At 42.5% G+C, this 19,037-nt stretch overlaps 1 protein-coding gene across 7 annotated transcripts in view; it reads left to right on the forward strand.

The window, feature by feature from the left end:
- LOC149558715 (putative CoA ligase CCL8) overlaps positions 1-19,037 on the forward strand; it is a 243,734-nt gene that overhangs the window by 18,871 nt on the left and 205,826 nt on the right. For all 7 annotated transcript variants that reach the window (XR_016365057.1, XR_016365059.1, XR_016365058.1 and 4 more), the window contains exon 3: positions 18,224-18,442. Coding sequence is in view for 4 of the 7 variants with exons in the window: in XM_089832815.1 (XP_089688941.1) it covers positions 18,224-18,442 (219 nt within the window). In the remaining 3 variants the exon portion in view is untranslated. The remainder of the gene's footprint in view (positions 1-18,223; positions 18,443-19,037) is intronic.

Here is a 19,037-nt window from a genome sequence, read left to right on the forward strand (position 1 = left end):
TGTAATACGCCTCCCTGTATATCTTCACTACCTCATGAATCAAAGCCTCTACTTGGCTTTCCATATTGGGATCCCTCGCCGTAGCCCAACCTCGGCGCATCTCTACAGTCTCCACATTCGGCTACCCCCACTCCTCAAAGCAAACAGTAAAGGTAGCTGGACATCCCAATCTCATAAAAGATATAACCCTCTTGAGCTCCTTCACGACTGAGTCCAATGCCTGAGTCTTCGTTGAAGCTAACACCTAGTGAGCCCAAGATGCTAGAGCTGCTACATCAGCAAGAAATGCTTCTCTCATCCCTGTCTCCTGCGCTACTGAATGTTCCTGCTGCGCTCCCATAGCCGCCTCTGGTGGAAGCTGAATGTTCCTGCTGCGCACCCATAGCCGCCTCTACCGCATCCGCCATACGCTCAACAACACTATGCGACGGTCCCTCATTTTGAATTGGCTCTGCTACTTGTTCGTGCTGAGTGCCTCCCTCCAGAATTTCATCTTGCGTAGGTGTTTCTATGCTGGCCATCTGAGGGATTGGAGTACGGTGGAATTGTGTACTCAAGTACTCAACCTCTGCGCTCTAGTCTCCCTGTCACGCTTGGGTGATGCCAAAAGTGCGGCATCCATCGTAACCATGGCATCCGACCCAACTACATCCAAGTGTACACCCGACATACTCTAGCTCTTTGCTATCTCTGGTACTGGTAATTCAGGTATCTCCATGGTAGTCTCTTCTCTCGCCTCCGGTATGTTCTTTACTGCAGGTGCGCCAGGTGCTGCTGCTGGTTGTGTTTCTGCAGGTGCCACGGTTTCTGCTACCGGAAGTGCTACAGTAGGAGTTGGTATACTCCCTCGGTTGACAGGTGCTGCAACTCGTGCAAACCCTACGACAAACCCAACTGCTAGTCAGACTTGGGAAGGCCTTGTTTACCGCATAGGGTAAGAAGTTCAACACATGTATAACATGATTCAATTCAGAACAGGTACTTTATTCATGTATGCACTTGCAGATTACAATCTGATTACAATGACTACAATGATCAATCATTTACCACAATGATTCCAAAGTCCATCTCGGACGTGTACATATACCTTTCCGAAGGGGTGACTCAAGCGTCACGCGTCCGTTCGGATACTACTCTACCCGTCGGCTACACTATACATTTACCGACAACATCATCCTCCCCAAAAGAAAAAGTCTTCTCTGGACGATAATTACAAAATATCTGAAACAAATTAACAACAAAATACATTAACTGACTAACTACAACAAGATAGATTTGTTTCTGTCCCATCACTTTCACGTTCATCTTGTGCCTGCACCAAACTGGTCTCCAAACCACGTTGCATCTGTAGCCTCTGCTAACACAATACTGTTTCCTTAGCTGACCTTGATAGCCACTCGTGCTGCTTTCTCTACTTCCCACTCATGAGTACCCTGAGCCAAGTGTCGCTATACTGCCTCCAACTGGATGATCAGCTCCTCCCGAGCTCTCTACGCATCCACCAAGACAGCTTCACGTTCAACACCTGCTCCAAGTGCCTCTAGTACACAGACACTCTATGCCTGTAATAGCTCCAAGTCTTCACCAACTGGTTAGACTTTTCACGACTGATATCCGCAACGACTGGGGGTCTAGGGAGCAACGCCTCTAGCGCCTCCAGCGGGGTCGAGGGGCAGCACCCCTACGGCGCTCCCTGTCGCAATACAGGGCGGGCGCCAAGACCAAATTAGCACTCCGAAACCCACACAAGACTGCATGGAACACATTATTTCTGTCATTTTCTTCCAATTCCACACTCTTTCTGGCAATTGCTTATGTCTACCCTTCCCTTTGGCATCATGTATTATTCATTCCGAACTGTTTCAATCTGTCGTTGTTTTTTCTTTTTTTTGCTCTTCCACTTCCTCTTTCCTGCAGACTGCATAACTGTTACCCTTTTGTCGTTTTGTTAATAAATGTCACACCGTTGTGGCAATTACTGTTCACAAATTTTGCTGGCTTCCGTATTGTACGACTTCTACAAATCCTGTGAGAAATTTCTATGATACGGCTTTATTGGATTCAGCCTCCCAAGTGATGGTACGGCTTTAGCTGTAACTTTCCCTACTTAATACGGCTTCCTATTTAGCTCTTATGTATGGCTTGCTTCTGCTTCCTGGCCACAATCCATATGGTGAAATCTACTTCTACTTGTTTGAGACCGTACGGTGTAAACTTCTTCTCAACTCTTCTTAAGGTCGTATGGCTTGTTTCCACTGCTCTCCAAGTCCATACGGGATAGGGCCATACGGTCCTTTCTTCTACTTCATTATATATTTTCCCATAACATAAGTCTTGGGTCCGTACGGGCATCTAGGGCCGTACGGTCATGTCAAATTTTAAGCTTGCTTTATTATTATTTCCAACATAACTCCGTTTGAGGCCGTACAGTCGTTCAATGAGGCCGTACAATCGTTCAATGAGGCCGTACAGTCATCTAGGGGGGCTGTACGATCATCAAAACTCTTACTTTGTTCTTATTTCCTCACTTTGCTTGCTTGGCTTTTTATCATGTTTATTATTTTTTTATTTTTTATTTTTAAAATCTTTTCCAATAAGGTTCTTTTGAGGCCGTACGATTCTAGCTCATAATTTATTTTCATCCTTCTCACTTGTTCTTTGACTATCACATTTGACTTCTTATTTATTGCCACATACTTTTTGTTTTTTATAAATTAAACTATCCTAACTTTGCTTCAAAATATACACTTCCTACATATATACATTATTTACAGACATCTTTTCTTCGTTCAGCTGTTTGTCCGCAAGGGATCCTTCCTTTCCTTGTATATTTTCAACTTCGATCCATTTACGGCATTTGGTACTTCTTTTCCATCCAGTGTCCACAATTTAATTGCTCCGTTATATCCAACTTCCCGTATCTTATACGGTCCAACCCATTTTAACTTTAAATTTTCCAGGCCTTATTTCATTTCGTCCATTATACTTTAGTACTAGCTGATCGGGTTGAAAGTTGTTCAATTTTAAACGCTTCTGACGCCATACCTTCCACCTGTTTTGTGCAACTTCCGTGGCCCATGTTGCATAGTTCTTATTCCTTCAGTACGGTCGCTTCTGTACAGGTACCGCACCTTCGATTAATGGTATCCAGTGGACACATAGCTCTGGTGGTACTCCTTTTAAGTCTTTATACGTCCAAGTTGTTGCCTTCAATACTGGGTTCTAATCATCTCCTACAAGAATGTTCTTCGGATTTTCGTCATCACCCAAGTTCATTGTTTTCACCGTCGGCTCTTCATACTTCATTGGTTTATCTTTACTGAACGTATGGGCCGGTGTTTCATCCACCTGCACTTCTCCTTCCTTCAGTTCACTATACTCCTTCGGAAACTCATTGCCTGCTTTTTCTTTCTCAATGCTCAAGACGTTGCAACTCGGAAAAACCTCATAATCTTCCATTTGCCAGTGTAGTAGTCCATTTACAGAATCTAGGTCGTCATCAGTTGACCCTCCTAATTTCAGAACCCCTTCTTCATCTGGTTCCATCCTTTTTTTCCCTTTGTCATCATTCTCACCTTCGCCTTTTGAGTCCGACGCTGCTGCTTCTTCTCCTACCATTTGCGTATGCAAATCAATTATAAATCTCCTACCTCCTTTCCCCATTGACAGGGTATTCTTTTTCCAATGATGTTTTACCTTAGCTTGCACCAGCCACCCCCGTCCTAGGATGGCGTCGTACCCTCTTCTCTTTAATGGAATAACTACAAAATCCAGTAAAAATGGTTGTGTCCCAATTGTTACCGGCTGCGCCATTAGAGTGCCCAAGGGTTTTATCCCATGTTGATTTGCTGTAAGTAACTGAAAGGTGGGTGGCCACAGTGTTGGTTATCCAAGTTTTTTCCAGATATCTTCCGGCATCACATTCATTCTCTATCCTCCATCTACTATTGTATCCGTTAGCACCGTGCCCAGAATGCTCATCTCCACCAGTACTGGGTGTCTACCTGTCGTAAGTGCTAATAACATCGGTTCTGTTGCTGCTGCTGTGGTTGTTTCCGTACTATCCTTTGCTTCCTCCGTTACTCTTGGGGACAATGTCATATTTATAATAGCTGTACGCAGCTGTGGCATGGTGAGAAGAAGATCATCTAATTTAATTGGCTCTTCTGTTTGCATTATCTATTTCACCATGTTTTGTTCCGCCAAGTTTCTTTTCGGAGTTTCAACAGTGTCTTTTACTTGTGACTTCTCCGCTCTCATCTGCTTCTCTATCTCTGTTCAGGCTTTTTGTAACTTCTCGTTCTCTTCTTTTGCATTCGGATATTTTGCCTTCTGCGCCTCCTCCCGTGTGATTGCCAACACATTCTCATTGCTTGTTTCAATACTTAATAAATTTACGCTTTGCTTTGGACATTTTGAATCTTCATGGTCCCCTGGACCACACCATCTGCATAGTAGTTGCAGCGCCTCCTTCGTAGTACAGTCCCTCGCGAAGTGACCCCAATGATTACATGCTCGGCACTGTATCATCGGCCGTCCACTTGCATCATTGTATTCTACTCCAGCCTCCATTGTTATTGTTATTGTTTCCACCCCATCCGCGTGTATTATTATTTCGATAGCCACCTGAAGTTGCATCATTGCCCGCGTTGTTGCTATTGCTCAACGCTTCTTGCGTGAGTAACATTTGCTGGTGTCCTTTTGCTTTCAAGTTAAATGGGCACTCTTTCAGGGAATGCCCCACCACGTGGCAGATGTCACAAAACTGTTTCTTCGGGCATGAACCCTTCGTATGACCATCCTCCTTGCAATCTGTGCACCACAGTTCTCCTTTTACTGTATCCGGATTCTTATTCAAATTTTTGAATTCTTTCATCATCCACAGCATGTTTTTCTGTAGCGCTTTCACCTTCTTGTTCGATTCCTCATCACTACTACTACTCTCTGAGGATGAATCATCTGAATCAGAGGACTTATGTTTCTTCTTCTTACTCGTCTTCTGTTCGCTTTCCAAATCCATGGCAAGAGTATATGCATTGGCGTACGACGCCGGTGGTACTATCTTCATTTTCTTTTTAAGAGCCGGCCGTAGCCCCTCCACGAACCACCGTTTTTTCAACCCATCCACTAGTTGAATCTCCATCTTTCCGATCAATTCTTTCAGTCGCTTGGCATAGGTTCGAACTGTCTCATTCTTTCCTTGTTTGGTGCTGTAGATTTCTGCCATTATTTCATTATCATCTCGGAGTAATTTGAATTCTGCTATAAATTCTTTTTTAACATTCTCCCATATATTAAGTTTCTGAGGGCTAGTGTCAGAAAACCAATCTATCGCCACACCTCGTAGGGTCGTTGGAAATTGTCTTACCCAATCATCCTCATTCGTCACACCATTTGACATCCATATGGTTTCACACGTTTTACAATGTCTGATAGGGTCTGCTGAACCATCACCGTGAAACTTGGGTAACTTTTCTTTAGGGCCAGCCATCGTTACTTGCCTTTGATTCTGAGGTACTTGTGTACCCACGCTGTTCTGAGCTCCCGCGCTGTTCTGGTCTTCCGCGCTGTTCTGTGCTCCTATGCTGTTCTGGTCTTCCCCACTGTTCTATATAACAGTCTTGTTTCCAACAACCGCGTTGTTTGGTGAAAAGTCTTAAAGTGATGTTCTATTCTCTGCCTGTATCCGTTCGTCTGGTGTATCAGGAACGAAGAGATCCCTCCACGCTCGTGCTCCCTCGGCACTCCGAGCCATGCGAGTTGCTTCCCTTCTGTTAGAACACTCTCCCCTCAACGTATATAGGTTAAGGAATTCTTCCCTTGTTTCCTCCACCAAATTCAAGCGTTGTCGAGTTTCTTCCAGCAATTCCTCGGCACTCCTCAGCCTACTAGGTGAGTGCAGTCCCTCCGTCTGTGTCTCTTCACCCCTTCGGTGCCCCTCGGCAATCTGCTGAAGTCTCTGTCTGTGCTCTGCTTGCTGTGTTAAAATTAAAATTTCTTTTGTTGTACTTAGTTCATTTTTATCTTTTACGTTGTTCCAATCTTTGTTTGGCAAATTCGGCATCAATCTTCATATCATTCCTTCGTTCTACGTTCGTCTGGCAATGACGCCAAATGTTTACCACATAGGGTAAGAAGTTCAACACATGTATAACACGATTCAATTCAGAACAGGTACTTTATTCATGTATGCACTTGCAGATTACAATTCGATTACAATGACTACAATGATCAATCATTTACCACAATGATTCCAAAGTCCATCTCAGACGTGTACATATACCTTTTCGAAGGGGTGATTCAAGTGTCACGCGCCCGTTCGGATACTACTCTACTTGTCAGCTACACTATACATTTACCGACAATAGGCCTTACCTCATGCTGCCAAGGTGCTACTACTGTAACTGCTTGTTGAGGTACTGTAGTCATCACTATCGGCCGTCGTGTTGTCTGTCCAAACCCTGGTATATGAGCCATGTGTAAACCTGCTGGGACCATACAGGAAGTGGTGGATAAAGCAGGGCACGGAAATAATAAGGGGGTGGCTATGACAATCTCAACCTCTTCATTGTCGTCCTCCCTTTCTTCCTCCCTCACATTGTTCTCCTGCCGTTTGCTATTCGTATCACCTCTTGTATCAAGCTAGAGTCTCTTTTGTCCTGTAGGACCCTTCTGCATAGTGGCTGAGTCTAAGTGTCTCCACTGCATGATAGGGGGTTCTCCAGGAGCTAATGGCCCAGGTTTCGCCTCCAACCTGTCCTTTGGAATCATCCATGCTGTAGCATTGAGGAACAATCCTATGGCATAATGTGGCATATAAAATGTCTAATGTTGGAGAGTCATAAATTCATGCATACGTTCGGCCAACACAGATGCCCAATCATACACTTTCCTATTCATTATACCATTCATCATAGATACTTGTGGAAAAGAGATATTGGATGCCCTACTTGATCTCGTAAGCCTGCTCTTGACTAAATCCATCAGGAACGCCATGGTCCCTCCTGGATGTCTGTTTTCTTTAAACCCCTTCCTTTTGATGTCTCAGCCAACACTTCGTGCTCTGCTTCAGTCATGTCTCCACATACCAGCCTAATCAAAAATAGTTTTACCTCTTTAGAAATTTTCTTAGGCTGAACCTTCTTGCCCTGCGGCCCTGGTATGCCAAACACTTGCGTGAAATCTGTTGCCTTGAATGAAACGACCACGTCTTTGTCCAAGTATTGAAATGTGCTCTTCCAAGAGCCCCTGTCATAAGTCTCGATCATGGCGCGCAGGAAACCCTCGTAATCCCGAATGCAAAAAACAGGCATCCGAATCGCCCATTCCACCTGTGCCCTTCTAATGCTGGCTTTTACTACATGCTCGTCAGAAGTTTCTTGCCACTACTTTTTGTAGTCCATTCCGCTCAAACCTTCAAATGCTATAGTCTATGGTGTGATCTTAGTGGTTGCAGGTGCCTGAGCCCTACGTTTCTGCTTGCTGGTGCCTTCACTCTGGTTACCTGCGATTGCCATTTGCCTACCCTCCTCAGCTATAGACTCTTCCAATTGCTTTTTCCATTTTCTCTTGCCTGCAGACTCCATTTATTGTTAGCTCAGTAATTTCCTCACACAATTTCTTGTCCTTTCCCAGTGACCGTTCGGATCCGTACGACCCCTTCCTGAATGGTTTGTGAATGGCTCCTATTCCCGTACAGATTTCCTATTTTGCCTCCTTCCTTTGTTTGCCTTTGAAGATAAATTGTTATGCAGTACTGTGTTGATGTATATTTTCTTTGTTGTTTCTTGATAGCAGGGCTCGTACGGGTCTCAGGCTACCAGGAGAAGTCATTCATTCCTTCCATAAGTGGCCGTACAGATGCAAGAATGATGACTTATCCTTCAAATCTGTATGCCAAACTTTATTATGCAAATCCATATGTCAAACTGAAGCTTCTAAATCCGTACGAAGGTAATCAGGCATTGAATCCATACAGCTATAAACATGAAGTTAAACCCCCAAATCTGTACAACAGCAATAGGCAATTTATCCTTGAAATTCTGTGTGCCAAGTCTTTAATTCTTCAAAATCTGTACGCAATATCCTTCAAAATTCGTATAGAATATCTTTCAAAATTTGTATAGAATATCCTGCAAAATTTGTACGTCACATTCATACACCTAACATAAAGCTGAATCCAGCAAACTGGAAGCTTAAACTTGCAAATCTATACTGAAACACATAGACAACTTATCATTCAAAATCCACACTGCAGCAATTTTGACCTTTCAGAATCTGTACGATGCAACTTAGGACTTAATCTATGATATCCGTATGGTGACAGATTGCAAGCTCAATCTCCAAATCCGTATGCCACAATGCACTCTGGAAATTTGTACACCATCTTGTATTGTTGAAATCCGTACGACAAACTGTGTTCTTGAATTTCGTATGCCAAATTGCAACTTATCTTGCAAAATCCGTACACCAACAACATGAAGGTGATCCTCGAAATGCCGTACAGTATTAGAGAAAAGTCTCTAAAAGCTGTGCGACTAGAGCAATTATAGAATCCGTACGCTATGAGAGAGCTTAATATGAAATCCGTATGCTATACTATAGCCCTCCTCAAAATTTGCCGTATGGTGCTTACAAAAATCCACCGTACGATGAATGATGCTTTAAAAGTTGTACGGTGTATGGAACTTTTAAAAACCGTACGGTGCATTGCAGTTGCCGTACGGTGACTTTTCCAATTTTTAAAAATTTATTTATTTATTATTATTATTTTTTGAAATACAACAAACTCAATTTTTCCTTGGGACTTTGCCATTTTGTGACGACGAGGGAGTCGTTTGGACTTTATTTTGTGACGACGAGGGAGTCGTTCAGATTTCATTCTGTGACGATGAGGAAGTCTTCCTCTCATGGTACATCTTCAGCTTTGACTCGTTTACTGCCTGAGGCACTTCTTGTCCATCCAAAGTCCATAATTTTATTGCTCCATTGTCACCTACCTCCTGGATTTGGTATGGTCCGACCCATTTGACTTTGAATTTGCCTGGTTTGACTTCGTTCTTTCCGTCATACTTCAACACCCACTGACCTGGTTGGAATTTGTTCAGTTTCAGGTGTTTATCATGCCACACCTTACGCTTGTTCTGTCACCTTTGTGGCCCACTGTGCCAATAACCGCTTCTCCTCGAGCTTGTTCAGATTATGCAATCTCTCCCTTAAGCTTTCCACGTCGCCTAACTTATTTTCCAACGCGATCCTCAGGCTCATGAATTCCGCTGGTACCACTGCTTCTTGTTCGAACATCAATTGGAATGGTGTGTGCTCCATTGTCACCTTGTACGTTGTGCGGTAAGCCCAAAGGGCAGAGGATAATTTTTCCTCCCAGTCTTCACCTTCAACCGCACAAGACTTGTAAACAATCGATACTAGGATCTTGTTTGTAGCATCGGCTTGTCCTTTTGCCCTCAGGTAGTATGGGCTCGATAATGAGTGATAAATCTTGAATTCAGCGGTGAGCAGTCAGATAACATGCTTAACGAAGTGGCCACCCCTATCACTTATTAATTGCAATGGAATCCCGTACCTGGTAATGATTTGCTCATAAATAAATCTTGCTGTGCTGACGACCGAGTTATCCGGTAGTGCACGTGCCTCCACCCACTTGTTTAGGTACTCCGTCGCTACGATAATGTATCGACACCTAGTTCTGCTCACCTTCAAAGGTCTGATGAAATCCAGTCCCCATCTTTCAAAAAGTCCCTGGGCGTGGGAGGGGTTAAGTGGCATGAAGTCCCTCTTCAACGGCTTCTTGGCCCGTTGGCAAGTGTCACGCTTGACGACCCATTCCCGCGCTTCGATGTACACTGTTGGCCACCACAGTCCTGCCAACAATATCTTCTGTGCCGTGGTATCAGGTCCCATGTGTCCTCTCGTTGGACCCTCATGTGCTTCCTTCAACACCCGTGGTATTTCTTCCTCTAACACACATCGTCACAGGATGTGATCAGGCCCCATCTTGTAGAGCAATCTGTTGATCAACTGAAAGGTACGACCCCTGATTATCAATTTGCGCCTTTCATTTGGTGGCATCTCACTTGGGAACTATCCTTTCGAAAGGTATTCTCCACTGTTTGTGTACCATTTCGGTAGTACTACAATCTGAAACAACTGCGCATCAAGAAAATCATTGTTTACTCCGTCTACGAGTTCCCTTGTTTTGAGACGCGACAGATGGTCTGCACTGACATGTTTCTTCCCAGGCCATACAATGATTTTGAAGGTGAACTCTTGCAATAGAAGTAACCACCGGCTGATTCTTCCTTGAATGACAGGTTTATTGATCATATATAACAGAGCCTGATGGTCGACATAGAACATGAACGGTGTCGCCAGTAAGTAATGATGGAACTTCTGCATGGCGTAGACCATTCCCAATGCTTCTCGTTTTGTTGTACTGTAGTTCTGCTCTGCTTTTGATAGCAGTTGGCTGGCAAAGTATATCGGCCGATCCAACCCGTGGCTACTTGTCTACGCCAAGGTTGCTCCGATTGCATAGTTGGATGCGTCGACATGAACATGAAAATCTTTGTTCCAATCCGGGTACGCCAAGATGGGTGCCGTAGCCAGTCGTACCCTGAGCCTTTCAAATGCCTCATCCTTTTCTTTCTCCCATTTGAACGATTCTCCTTTGCACGTTAACCTGTCCAGCGGATATGATACTTTGGCAAAATTTTTAATGAACCTTCTGTAATAGCCTATGAGTCCCAGAAAAGACTTTACCTTCGGTACATTGGTGGATGGCTGCATTTCCAATACAACTCTGACTTTTTTTGGATCTGTCTTCAATCCCTCCTTACAGACTGTGTGTGTTCGAGTAGTCTTCCTTGCGAAACCATGAATTTGCATTTCTTCGGATGTAGGGCTAGTCGCGCTCATCGACATCTCTCCATACATTCGCCCAACGCTGCCAGATGCCTATCCTTGGCGCTGAATACAAACTAATCATCCAGGAATGCCTTGAAGTTTCCGATAGACATTTTGTCAAAGATGTGCAGTATGATCCGTTGGAATGTAGCAGGCGCATTGCACAAGCCGAATGACATCTGGTTATATGCGTACACCCCATCTTCCATGACAAATGACATCTTTAGTTTGTCCTCCTCTGCTATGGAAATCAGATTGTATTTGGAGAACTCGTCCATAAAGGAATAAATTTCATGTCTTGCTGCCTCCTCCAATATACTATTTGTAAATGGAATCGGGAAGGGATCCCTGATTGTGACTACATTAAGGCATATGAAATCAACGCATATTCGGATCTGGGTGGTGTCCTTCAGTGAAATTACTATGGGTGACACCCCTTCACTTGTCTGCACCTTGAAAATAATACCGGCTTCCAACATCCGGTTGATCTCTTCTGTAAACTGTGCTGCATAGTTCTTATTCATCCTGTAGGGTTGCTTCCGTATAGGTACTGCTCCTTCGACTAGCGGGATGCGGTGCACACACAACTCTAGTGGTACTCCTTTCAGATCCTTATAGTTCCATGCGAATACATCTTTGTATTCCAAAAATATCTTGAATGCCGCTGCTTTTAGTACTGGATCCCAGTTATCTCCTACCAGTATGTTTCTAGGTTCGGCCTCATCTCCCAAATTCATGGTTTGTAGTGTGGCTTTGTTGTATTTGATCAGCTCCCCCTTAGTGAATGCATGGGCGGGTCTTTCATCCAGTGGCGCATCCCCCTCTTTCATTTCTCTGAATTCTCTTGGAAATTTTTCTCTGTTGTGCCCTTCCTCTATTCTCAGTACGTTGCAGCTCTGGAACAGCTCGTAGTCCTCCATTTGGCAATGGTACAGACTGTTCATCGAGTCCAAATCATCGTCCGTTGATCCTCCGTCTAACCATAGGACTCCCTCCTGATCTGGTTCCATACACTACCTCCCTTCATTCTCTTCGGAATTTGATGACAGAGCTTCTTCCCCTACCATTTGGGTGTGTAAATCAATGACGAATTTCCACCCTTTGCTTTCAAGTGATAGAGTGTTTTTCTTCTAGTTATGTTTAACTTTGGCTTGAATAAGCCATCCGCGGCCCAGAATGGCATTGTATCCTTTCCTCTTCAGCGGAATGATGACGAAATCCAACAAGAAAAGTTGTGTTCCAATAGTCATGGGCTGGGCCATCAGGACTCCCAACGGTTTGATTTCGTGCTGGTCTGCTGTTAGCAATTGGAATGTAGGTGGCCACAATGTCAGCTGCCCTAACCTCTTCCAGGTATCCTCTGGTAACACATTCACGCTGGACCCTCCGTCCACAATCGTGTTTGTCAGGACAGTTTCCAAAATTCTCATTTCGATGACTGTTGGATGTTGTCCGGATGAGAGGGCTAGCAGCATTGGATCCTCGACACTTGCGCCACTGTCTTTCTCCCTTCCTTGTTTTGCTGATAATTTAGCCGTTGGAGCATTTTTTGTGAGTGCCGAACGGAGTTGAGGCATTGAGAGCAGCAGGTCACTTACTTTGACGGGTACTTTAGTTTGTAATATCTGCCGTACTATGTTCTGTTCTGCGCAATTCCTTATTGAGGTACCGATAGTGTCCTTTAGATGTGTCTTCTCCGCTTGTGTTGCTTTTTGGATTTTTGCCCGTGCTTTCTCCAGTCTCTTCTTTTCTTCCATCGGGTTAGGGTACAGTTTTGCTTGCTTTCGAGTGATTGCTAGAACCTCTTCATCCGTCCCGATGGTGATCAAATTTACTCTAGATTTTGGGCACTTAGCATCTTCATGATCGCCGGGTCCGCACCATCTGCATAATAATTTCGGTGTGTTGGCTGTTGTACAGTCTCGGGCAAAGTGGCCCCACAAATTGCATGCGCGGCATTGAACGATCGGCTGTCCGTTTGCATCGTACTGAATTCGACTGCAGCTCCCATTATTATTATTATTGGCATTGTTGTTGTTTTGCCTTCGTCGATTATTTCTGTACCCTCCTGACGTGGCACCCGCATTACTGGTGTTACCGCTTCCTCCCGATGTGGAAGCCTCCTGTGTGAGGAGCACTTGAGGTCCTCTTGCATTCATGTTGAAGGGGCATTCTTTTGTGGAATGTCTCATGATCTGGCAGATGTCGCAGAATTGGTTCTTTGGACAGGACCCTTTGGTGTGACCTTCTGTCTTACATTTCGTGCACCATAGGTCACTTGCCTTCGTTTCTTTCTACATGTTCTTAAATTCCTTCATCATATGGATCATGTCCTTCTGGAGAGCTCAAACCTTCTTACTGCTGTTTTCATCATCGCTGCTATCTTCTTCCGAAGACGCATCATCATTTGACTTGGATGAGCTACTCTTCTTCTTCTTCTTCATTTTTTGCTCACTTTTTAAGTTCATCGCCCGATTGTATGCTTCAGTGTACAACGATGGCAGCACAATCTTCATCTTCTTCCGCAATTTCGAGCGTAGGCCTTCAATGAACCATCTTTTTTACAACCCATCTGCCGGCTTATTTTCCATTTTATTTATTAAGTCCTTTAATTTTCTGGCGTATACTCAGACTGTTTCATTCTTCCCTTGTTTTGTGTTGTATATCTTGGCTACGAGCTCATTGTCATCACGTAGCAATTGAAATTCAGTGGTAAATTCTTTTTTAACATCGTCCCAACTGGTTGATTTTTGCGGATCCGTATTGGGATACCAATCAATTGCTGCCCCCCTTAGGGTTGCTGAAAATTGTCGAACCGATTCATTTGTATTTGTTATGCCATTTGCCCTCCAAATTGTTTCGCATATTTTACAATGTTGAATTGGATCGGCTGCTCCATTAGCATCAAATTTTGGCAACTTTTCCTTTGGTCTTGCCATTACTATTCGAGGTTGAGGGTTTTGTAGTGTACCTGTGTTGTTTTGCACTCCTGCGCTGTTCTGCACTCCTGCGTTGTTCTTGTTCTGTACACCCGCACTGTTTTGCACACCCGTGTTGTTTTGAACACCCACATTGCTCTGTACACCCGCGTTGTTTCCGATAGTCATGCTATTTGGTGAAGAAGGGTTTTCGTGAATTGAAGCTGTCTGTTCTAGAAGTATATCTCGGATGAAGAGTTCACTCCATGCTCGTGCTCCCTCGGCACTCCGAGTCGTGCGAGTCAATCACCTTCCGTCTGGATTCTCTTCCCTTGGCGTATGCAGGTTTAGAAACTCCTCCCTTGCTTCTTCCGCCAAATCCAGCCTCTGTCAAGTTTCATCGAACAATTCTTCAGTGCTATGGTGTCCGTCGGCAATTTGCTAAAACCTTCGTATATGTTCGGCTTGTTGTGCCAAAATTAAATTTTCTTGTGCTATGTGTATTTCATCCTTGTCTTTGAGTTTATTCTTATTTTTGTTCAGCTGATTCGGCATTAGTCTTCATTCCTCCGCCTTTGTTCTAGGTCCATCGGGCAACGATGCCAAATGTTTACCACATGGGGTAAATAGATTAATGCATACAAACAATGAAACAAGAATATGTAATAACAATACTCCTTTTATTATTCACATATGCCAAAGAGATTACATAATGCTTCTAATGATTTACAATGACCTAAAAGGGTGTATAAATACTTTCTGAAGAACCTTCCCGAAGGGGTGCGTCGGCTACATGACAATTATCGAAGGGCCCGTCGGCTACATAAAAAGAACCTTCTTGAGGGGACCCGTCGGCTGATACACAATTTTATTGACGACAGGAATTCCAGATGGAGTTCAAGTTGCTGCGATATGACAATGAAATCCTGGCAAAAATCTACGATACAAAGTAGTTAGAGCCTATGGATGATGGTGAAAAGAATTACTAGGGAAAGATGGAAAGTGTGCCAATAGGCGAATTGAAGAAGTGATGGTTCATTGAGGGATTGAAAATTTCCCTCTAGAAGAACTTCCTACGTTGTACAAAAACACAAACAATTGTACAATGGACTTGGAGAGCGAAAATAAGACCTCCAAGAAAAACATTAAGTCATCGGACGATGAGTCCTTGGAGGAAAGCAACAATGAGGAATTGAGCAAAAAAGTATGTGCCTTATAGAAAGAGCTTCAAAGGATGATGAAGGAACTAAAAGCAACAAGAGGAGGTTCTGGCAAAACAAAGGAGGGCGAAGTGTGGTGTACGAATTGCAAAGAAGCCAGACACACTAAAGGTTCTTGTCGTAAGAAATCCTTTTGCGATATTTGCTAGATTATAGGAAATTCCACTAAAGAATGTCCCTACAATATAAGGGTCAGGAACCAATAAGTATTGTTCACACAAGAGCAACCCTCCACATTGGAATGTGCACTCAACAAAATAACAATACTCTAACATCCAATGGTTATAGAAATAACTGTTGGGGAGGCCCAGGGAATAACAATAACCGCACCTTGATCCAGTACGATGCGAAGGAAGACCAATGATTCAATGTAGAAAATGCAATCAGTGGGGACACTTTTCCTGGGATTGCCAAAAGGAGGAAGCTCCATAGAATTTGTGCAGATGGTGTGGGTCTGGAGACCATGAGGACACCAATTGTCTGAAGCTTGGTGTCAACCTCCTTGACGTCAAAGGGAGAAGTATGGAGGAAGAAATCCTGGCAATCACACGAGCACAAGCCAAGAAGACCACATATACTAACCCTCATACAGAAAAACAAAGGGTGCTCGAGGTGAAGGCCAAGTTTAACAAAGAATTGCAAGTTCGAAGGGAGCCAAAGGATACTGCCGGCCCCTCTATCCAAACAAAATATTTTGAGGTAGATGGTGATATTAAAAATACTGGTAAAGGTCCAGGACGTACTTGACACAATGCCCCACCTAAGAACAACCTTGCTGAGCAACTCAATGACTCCAACCAGTAGAGGCCATTCTTGCACAATACAAACTATGAATCTAATAAGAAAATAAAAGAAATTAAATTAGAAATAATAAAAAACTATGAACATCAAACATACAAGTGCAAATTTACGACACAAAAATATTTAGAAAGATAGTTAAACTTGGTTCCTTCATTTCTTAAAAAAGATAGAAATAAACTTGTAAAAATTCTTCCAAATCTTGAAAAATTCATCATCTTCCCAAAATAAATCAGTAAAACATCTCATGATAGGGATCAAATGCTTACCGTAGATGCTTAGACATCCTTTGTAGAAGCTATTAGATACCCTACAAATGATTTTTTTGAAAAATCATGGCCTTGCTTTTAAAATGCCCAGCTGCATTCAAAATGAGACGAGAGCCCAACTGCAAATAAAATGAGAAGAATGAGCAATGATTGGCCTCTTTTAGGGCCGATTTAGGGTTTAGGAGAAAAAGGAGTAAAAATAGAATTAAAAAATCAATTGGACACATGTTTTTTAAATTCACTTAAGCGATTGCGCTTTCAAATAGTTGCGGGTTCTTTCTAGAAGTGCCCGGGTGCTGTTTGGGTGTTGTTTGGATGCTCTTGCTGACCCAGGTTCGTTCCCCGGTAGTGGTGCCAAATGTTTACCGTACAGGGTAAACGGATACTTATTGCATTAAGGTATTAGAATGTAACGAAGAACATGATACTTTATTCATATAAGCAGTATGCAATTCCAATTACAACGATTACAATGATAATGATGATCCAATAGTCCATTCGGACAATGTACATATACTTTCCCGAAGGGGTGACTCAACCGTCACATGCCCTTTTGGATACAATTCTACCTGTCAGCTAGAATATGGATTTTACCGACAACACCGAGTGCACCCATAGTGGTTTGAAAGGCTTCCTGGGTGCACCAATGCAGCTCCTGAAAGCACCAGCACCAGCACCGGCTGATTTCCAGGACGCACCGGTATCTTAGTTACTAGGAGTTATTCAAGTGGTAACCTATCAATTAGACAAGCTATAATCACATGTCCACTAATAGTGGATCATCCTCCATTGTACAATAATTTATGTGAAACATGTGCAACAATGAGAGGATGATAATGTGATAAGAACATAAAAGATGGATCTCACAAATAAAGAGGTGAAATAAGAACTAACTTACCTCGAGCGGATCTCTCCAACACTATGTGCTAAAATGAAGCGCAAACTTTTATGCATCTACATGACAACTAATATGCAAATACATTAGCCTAAGTAAACTTAACTAAAACAAAATGTTCTCACCTGCCAACAGATTCAATTAAAACACAACATTGTCCTTTTTATTCAAATTGCAGTGGAAACTACATGTATTCAACTCAGGAACGACACTTGCATATGTCCAAAAAAGGTATGAATGATGTTTTTTCTCCTTGAAATGTTCTCACAATAACTCCCAGCTTTCAATGAATACACACAAAACACTCTTCATTATGGTCACTTATATTATTTTATTCTTTTTGGTCCAACCTTTCAAAAAGATGAAATCAGATTTTGAAAAAGGTCTTTATATGCATTCAATAGAATTGTACAGTCCTGTCAGGTATCCTAAAGGTCATCAGAAACAATACTGAGAAGAATTTTGTGTTCTTGGCTGTTACTGCTGTTTCAGTATGCTTGGTGAACTGTGAGACCACCGCTTTCTGCAGTTCTGAACTCTCACTTCTGTATCAAATTATCCTGGCAATTATGATACCAGCACTGGTGATTATGAAACCACTACCAGAAATGACAAGGGTGTTGCCTCTTCAAGTCAGCAATTCCATACAATGTTGCCAAATCCTTCATTTGTCTCCAAATTTCCAACTTCTGGTTCCTGCAATTCAATTCTTGCATCTTTAAACTTGGCAAACTGATCTCTACTGATCAGTTGTTGATGCCTTGTCCATTGCCTTGTGTATAGTTTGTGCGCCTTCGAGTTCAAGTAACTGCTTTCTTTGGTCATTTTTTCTACGCTATATTTATCCTTTTGTAAAATTATAGTTGTTTAAAGATCTGTAGTAACTGTTAATTTATCTTTGAAGAAGTGAAATTATTCCAAACAAGCCTTAGTTTTGATGCTTACTGTCTGTATATACTATATATCAATCAAGTTATTTTGTAAGATCAGGTCTTCAAGTTTTCTATCATGGTAGAGTAATAGAAAAAATCAATAGAATTTTAGATGATGGAAAAGGTAGTGGCCAGATTGCTGATTGATGAATTTGTGTGATTCAGGGATTTGTCTAAATGGGGTGCATAATTATTAGTTTATCACATGCATTTCAAGCTGAGTGTTACTGAGTTTGTGACTATAAATGGGAACATGTTTGTGCTGCAGGAGCGTAATCAAGGTACAAATGAAACTGCGTCACATCAGATAAGTAAATTAAAAAGTACTTCAATTTCCAGTATTAGTGGAACTCGGATAGGGATTATGGCGAAGCCCTCAGCAGAGTTTGTGGCTGGGATGTGGGCAACGTGGATCGGTGGTGGTGTTGTGGTTCCCCTGGCTCTTAGTTACCCAGAAACAGAAATTCTCTACGTTATGGATGATGCGGTTTGTGCCTCCTTTTCATTTCTTTCATTATCATACACAGCAGAAAAGTGTGATTAAGACTGAAAAGTAAAAACTATTTGCAAAAGTGAATGAACTCTACAACACTGGCATTGGATGGAATAATGCTTGGCATGCAGGAAGATGATTTTGTTAATAGGAGCACTTGAATCTGAGGATATATTGCAGTGATACTACAACTAGATATTAAAAATGATTAGGCAAAATTTTTGTTTTTCTATTATTATATTTGTACATAAAATAATAGAAATTGGGTTTGGGATTTGATTAGTATTATATGTAATTAGCCAATGAACACTACCTCTTTCGAAAGTTTAAAGGAGTCCATTAATTATTGGGAACTATTGGGAAGAAGACCTTCCTCACAACTGACAATTTTTTCTCTCTCATGAAACCAACCCTAACATCTCATTGAATGTTGAATTGTCGAAAATCAATTTCTTTTCTATTTATTGCAAGCTGCATAAGCATGGTAATTGCTGTAATATTCTCTCTAGGTTTTGAATGTGGATCATTATTGTAAGAAAAGTCCTAACCTTATTGTTAGCAGCTAAACCATAGCCGAACGGACATTGTT

This window comes from Cupressus sempervirens, chromosome 5, assembly GCF_028749045.1.
Source record: "Cupressus sempervirens isolate cs-2001-9-10 chromosome 5, ASM2874904v1, whole genome shotgun sequence".
In the NCBI taxonomy this organism is placed as follows: Eukaryota; Viridiplantae; Streptophyta; class Pinopsida; order Cupressales; family Cupressaceae; genus Cupressus; species Cupressus sempervirens.